We start from the raw sequence: 6,639 nt of genomic DNA on the forward strand, positions 1-6,639 counted from the left end.
GCAATCATGAAATTCATTTGGAAAAATGAGATCTATGGATCTTAATGGATCCTGAATACAAGAAACATGGAAGTCTTTATCATATCCTGTAAAAAAAATAAAACAAAAACAAAAACAAAAAAACCTTAAGATCCACCTTTGCATTTGAATTTAAATATTACTCTTTAAAAAAGAGAAAAAAAACAAGCAAAAAACACATTTGTTCTTATTTTCTTTCTTCTGTCCTATTATCTTGGAACACCTATTGTCCCTTTATGTACCTCTCAGTACCTCAGTACCTTTTAATGACTCTGAGGACCAAGTCTTCTGTGAAGCCTGATCATGAACACTTCTTCTCTGCCATTTCCTCACATTAATTTCAGCTGAATATATGTGAATATGCTCTCTTTGGAGCTTGCCTGAGTATCTCCGTATAGCTTTAATCAACTTGATTTCTTCTCCTGTTAATTGGGAGCATCTCATATTCGTGTTTAAATTCACAAAATATAACAAAGTTCCTAGTAGGTTCCACCTTCAAGTATTTAGGAGTGAAAATGTAAGCACTATGAATATGTCTTTGTTGTCACGATATTTTCAACATCGAGTAACACCTGAAATTAATCAGTACTCAGTTATTATTTTTGAAGGGAGGAAGGAATTTTTATTGGCTCACATTTGCAAAATAAAATGGTGTTTATGTGCCTGTATGTGCCAGACATTGTTCTGAGCCTATTGCCACAGCAGAGAAAAAAATTCACAAGCTTGCATTCTAGCGCATATGTGCCTGCATTCGTGTGCATGTTCAAATTGTTCAGACATCCCACAGGTCATGGCTACATGAAAGCTTTGGGGCCCCAAGGCTGTGCTAGAGGCAGGTCCAAAATATAAAAATTGAAAGGTAGTGACTTGATTGCAATTATCACTGTGTGTTGAACAGAGAAAATTCTGGGTGTGTTATTTGTAGTACATTTCAGTCTCCCTAAATATAATTTTGACCATTGTTTCTGACGGTTTGAAAAAGAACTGAGATAAGCTTCTTTGGTTTTCAGTGTCTCTCCTCTTTTGAGAAATAGATTATGTAATCAGGGTGGAGGATGTGACTGACAAATGTATAGGTACTTAAAGTCATGCATATGGATCCACTTATAAATACATCCTGTAGAACACCCACAGTGTTGAACCCTATTAGCCTATTTCCTACAGACCTTTCAGATCTCATTGACCATGAAGCTACCAGGTACTTTTCTGCTTTTGGTCAGCCTGGCCTGCTTGTTCTTCTTCACAGGTGAGTTGTTCATTTCATGTATGTACATATGGAATTCTGGACCAGACTGTCAATGTCAGCAGTTATGATGGGATATTTTTGTTGTTGATGATGAGAATGATAATGATGATGATGATGATAAAGTTTATTTATAATGGTGATTACCTGTCATACTTTTGATTTAGAGGGACTTTAATGCACAAGTTAGCTACTATGATTTTTCTCTTTGATACTATACAAGAAATAGTTTTATCAAATTCAGAAGAAGAAGAAGAAGAAGAAGAAGAAGAAGAAGAAGAAGAAGAAGAAGAAGAAGAAGAAGAAGAAATCACATCCCATGAGCCAAGAAGTCTGTACTAATGGGCCCCGGAGGGCTACTTTGGGAATCCTAAGCCAATTGTGTTCTCCTCAAAAGGCCACAATTAACAGCATAAGGTTACAAATAAGCTTCTTTCTTCAGGGAGAATTTTATGTTAAAATTAGAAATCTCAACTAAAGTCATCTTTTAAAAATTATTATCTAGAGATAATAGTGTTAGAATGTTCAAGACATTTTATAGAAAACTGAGTCATTCTTACCTCTAGATAAGCAAAAAGAAGAGACACAGATGATTAGGGAGATGAGAGAGAGAAGAGAGAGATAGGTGTGTGTAATATAGTGGAAAGCACCCAGGACTGGAATTCTAAGATTTTGCTTTTAAATCTTCCTTTGTGTCTATCTCTTTCATTAAAACTGAACAAGTCACTTCCTTTCTCTAACTATTATTTATCACATGCTAATGATACATATAAAATTTATGTGCTGTAAGTTTTCTGGGTTTGATTCCTGGCTCTACAGTTAAAAGGTGCCAAGTCACTTGACCCAAAGCTCAGGTTCCTTTACTTTAAAAATGGGATTGTATGACTTAACACATGCAAGATTTCATGCAGTACTTAAATACAGAAGTCCCCCAGGAGATGGTAGAATGGTGTTAGTGGCAATGGTGGTAAATCCTATGATTCTTTTTAGTGATTTCAAAATTATTTGTATTATCGTGTTTACCTGTTGCCTTGTCTATCTGTTTATCAGATGACTTTGGTTTTGGAATCTTCAGTATCTTTCTAGCATCTCTAAGGAGGTACATACTGACTAGAAACATGCTGAGGAGTGTGTCTTCATTTCTCCAAGTATAGCCTCGTTGTAAGTCAAGCATTAGAGATCTGAGAAATATGTTTGTATAAAAGCCACACAAAAATCAAACACAATAAAGAGAGCTTTGTAGTGATAGGTTACAATGTGGCCTCTCGTTCAGTCATGAAGTTAACAAGCAGTGTGTCTTGGCATAGGTTTCCTCTCTTCTTGGGTCTCAGTTCCTTTTTGTTGTTGTTGTTATTTTATTTTGTTTTTTATTGTTTTTTTAAGTTATACATCATTGTAGGATTCATTTTGATATACCAATAAAAGCACTAATCAGTTCTTCATTCATAAAGCCAAAGAGAAGTAATGGAAGATCTCTGAGATTTATTTTAACTGTAAAATCCTGGAACTCTGATTCATTGTGATTTATCAGTGCCTGTTTTCTCTTTGCAGAGGCTGTGAGCCACAAGAGCTATCAGGTATGTGCTTCTCTCTCACACAAGCCCTTTCTTATCACAGGTCTTATACAAGGGTGACCCTAGATGGGGAAGCACTGTGGCTGCTCCCCCTGATCTTCTGAGCTCACATGGCCATGGCCGGCCTGGTGAGAAGTTGGGATGATAGTCCGGCCCAGGACACATGGTTTTCAACAGTATCACCACTGGTATAGATGCACATTCCTCAACAGAGGGAAAAGACTTGAAAATCACTTCCTGTTTTCTCCAAAGGGCCAGAAAACACAATTACATGCAAGGATTTTACACTCAAAGCCTGTATAATCACAGTGTAATCTATAAAAGGGTGAGGCAAGTGGCATTTATTTTTCAAATCAGGATAATTTTGAGAGTGAAAATTGTACTTAGCATAGTTATAGCAAGAAGGTCATCATAAACTGGGACCTTCTCTGGTAACCTAGAGGATGTGGTCACTCTAGATCTTAGTACCATGTGCATAAAAGTAAAAAATCAATGCTTGGTAAATACACATTCCTGATCCCCACACATAGGTTTTAGACATATGGACTAAATGGGATCTCTAAGGAAGGAAGGCTTATGAATCTGCATTTCAAAAAGTTCCCTGACATTTTTTATATACATGAGAATTTGGGAATCACAGATCTAAATTTCTCTTAACAAATTTGAAAACAAAGTACATAGTTTCCAGATTCATACATATTGAAACCCCTCATAAAGCTTGCAATTAATAATAGACAACACATTCCTGAGAGGGTAATGAGGAGACTATGTTAATAAAAGTATAATTTATATTTTTAAATTATATATGCCTATATATATTAAAAACATACTTCATGAAGAAATGTAGTTTATTTTTGAAAAAATGGACTTTGAAGAAAAGAATATTCAGTTCTTATTCTAGCCCTGTTACTTAGTTAGTGTTTGATTTTTTAAGAACTTATTTTACCTTTCTCCTCCATTTCTTTATCAAGAAAACTCAGCTACTAATAGCATTTAATTCATAATAAGCATATGAGCTAATGTACAGAAAGCCTATGGAGGAATGTTTAGTTTACAATAAATGTTAAAGAAAAGTAAATTATTATTAAACTGTAAATTTAATGGTTTCATCTAATGACCAAGTTATATTTATTTTGCTTCTCTAATTGAATGTCAAATGTTTTAAATATGTACAGGAAGAAAAACAAATCTAACACTTTTTAAAAGATTAATTCATTCAATAAATGCTCTCTACAGTTCCAAAGTGGCACTAGAGAACATTTTTTCCTAACACTTTATCTGTACATGAAGCTCTTACTTGTAAATTACAGATTTTTTCCTCTTATAAAGATAATATCCAAATTATTTTGCCTAGCCCATCTGTTGTCAACCTCCTTGTTCAACCTCATTCATTTGCTATTCAATGATGACCTGAAGTTTAAACCACACTGCTAATATTGCTCATTCTGGAAGATATTTACCAACATTGTCTGTACCTCCATGGAAAAATGTGCTATTTTCTCACTTAAAAGGAACTTTTTATACCTCTTTTCATGTGTCCTGCACCTATGGAAATGACCTAAGAAAAAAATAATTTATATTTTGTAGTTGTCTCCAGCAAAGAAGGATTGCTTTGCCATTTGTATGTCTATTAAAGTATTAATATTTTAAATTTAACATTTATCACTTTTGTTACACTTCATTAGTATTCTCTCTTAAAATGTGAGCTATTTAAAGTCAGAATTTTCTTTCATTTTTTAACCCTCATGCTTTTTAATCATAGCACTAACTCAATAAATACATTGCTGGATTGATGCATAGATGAATTTAAGGATGAATAAAGAATAAGTAAATGTTAGAGTATTCAAGAAAACTATCAGATGGGAAATGCAATATCACTTCCATTTTCTGAAAATTAGCCTGCTATAAAAATTTTGGTATGTGTCTTTTTTTTATCTGCACAGGTACTACAAACATTGTTTAAAATATGTTGATGAAGAAATCTAAAATTGGCTGATTTTTTTAGCTTTTTTTTAAAAAAAAAACTTGCCTTTGAGTCTTTTCTTTGAAGTAATTTGACTTATAAAAAAGGGGTAAAAATAGTTCAAACAATAGCATATATCCTTTACTCAGCTTCCTTAACTTTATATATAACCTTAATACAACACCAACATTAGGGAATTTATACTGATGTGTAACAATTCACTTATTTATCATCTTGTTCAAATTCCCCCAAAGATCTAATTTAAGATAACATATGGTTATTTTTGTCTTTTCCAGATCCTTCCTTCTTTTTACGGCAACAGCTACTTCCTTGAGGAAAAATTTAGCTGTAGGATTTCAATCAGAGCATTGATTATACTGCCTTAGAAATTCAAAGTAGTGGTACTCAGTGGATACTCAGTATTTGCTGAGTAAATAGTGAATAACTTAACCTTATTTATTTATGGATTTATACAATAAAAATAAAGAGTGTTCTAAACAAAAAAGGAGCAGATATTTGGAAATTAAGTGATGTTTAAAAAGAGAGAATACAAACTACTATATATATATATATATATATAATTTATATATTTATATATATATTTTAAATTAAACATTTTTCACTTTTTGTTACCCTTCATTGATATTCTCTCTTAAAAAGATATATATATAAATTTCTAGTAAATTAAATCTTCACCTCACCAAATGTAAACTTTTGATTCAAAAGCTATATGAAGCAGTCATCTCCACCAAATTAATGTATAAAAAGAAAGGAGAAGAATATAATAATAGTTTATAAGTAAAATGAATCATGTTACATTTTTATGATGGAATATTATATATACCACAAAGCCTTGTCTTTAGAATATGAAAAATAGAAAAGAAAAAGAAAGTGATAAAGAATAAATGAAAATATAGTGTAGTTCTATTTTTAATCTTATACATATGGCAATATAATACATAGAGAAGAGGTAGATGGGAGGAAAAATAACAAAATGCTAACAAAAGGTATCTCTAGGTGCTAGGACTGCAGGATAGGTTTACATTTGGTCTTCAGCTCTTTGAAGGATTTCTAAGCACATAAGTCTAATATTTTTTTAAAATTCTTAAAGAGAGCAAATGATGTCAATGCCATTTTCATGAAATAAAGACATTTAAATTACAGGCTTTGTGCAGCAACTATGAGAAGAAACCAGCTACAGATGGAAAATCCTGCCCAAAGACAAACAAACCAGTGTGTGGCACTGATGGGAAAACTTACCCAAATCTCTGTGAATTCTGCAAAGCAGCTATGTAAGCACATGAAGGCCCCCTTTAGGTTGGGTAAATGGGATATGAGTCAGGGAAACTATTAAGATGTTACTATTCAATGTATGTTACAGATAACTCTCATATAAAACAATATTATTATCCCCCCACTTGAGGCTTAGGAAGTGTAAATGCCCTTTCTCAGTTCACCCGGTCTGGATTTGTGCCTTTCTGTACTCCATTTCATCTCTGAATAACTTATTTTTTCTTTCAGAGAAAGAAATGGAAAACTTGGTTTCAAACATGAAGGGAAATGTTGATTCCTTCGACATTACAATAATGGAAGTGTCTTTAGTTTGCTTTTACTTTAGAAAATGTCTTCTTTTTTCCCCAGTCACCATTGCAATGTATTTCCTATCAGTTATTATGCACAAAAGGAAGTAGTTTCAATAAAGTGATCCTGGCAAAATTTCTACAGTGGTGTTCTTTTCAAGTAATAATGGAGGAGACTTTTTAAAATTGAATTAGAATAATTGCTATACCACCTCAGGATAAAAGGATACAGTTTGCAAACAGAGATTAGAATATTACCAC

General features: G+C 32.9%; 1 protein-coding gene across 1 annotated transcript; it reads left to right on the forward strand.

Moving 5' to 3' along the window:
• Nucleotides 1–1,203: 1,203 nt before the first annotated feature.
• LOC144253965 (serine protease inhibitor Kazal-type 12-like) lies at nucleotides 1,204–6,365 on the forward strand. Its single transcript, XM_077796700.1, has 4 exons — nucleotides 1,204–1,264; nucleotides 2,813–2,838; nucleotides 5,963–6,090; nucleotides 6,320–6,365. Exons 1-4 carry the CDS (start codon nucleotides 1,204–1,206, stop codon nucleotides 6,363–6,365), a joined length of 261 nt encoding a protein of 86 aa, XP_077652826.1.
• The last annotated feature ends 274 nt before the right edge of the window (nucleotides 6,366–6,639 follow it).

This window comes from Urocitellus parryii, chromosome 1 (assembly GCF_045843805.1).
Source record: "Urocitellus parryii isolate mUroPar1 chromosome 1, mUroPar1.hap1, whole genome shotgun sequence".
Lineage (NCBI taxonomy): Eukaryota > Metazoa > Chordata > Mammalia > Rodentia > Sciuridae > Urocitellus > Urocitellus parryii.

Bases quoted from the DNA above. Each gene is read 5' to 3' on its own strand.
- LOC144253965 (XM_077796700.1), top strand. From the start codon at position 1,204: ATGAAGCTACCAGGTACTTTTCTGCTTTTGGTCAGCCTGGCCTGCTTG. The intron at 1,265-2,812 runs GTGAGTTGTTCA...TTCTCTTTGCAG, and splicing joins CTGCTTGTTCTTCTTCACAG to AGGCTGTGAGCCACAAGAGC. The intron at 6,091-6,319 runs GTAAGCACATGA...TTTTTCTTTCAG, and splicing joins GAATTCTGCAAAGCAGCTAT to AGAAAGAAATGGAAAACTTG.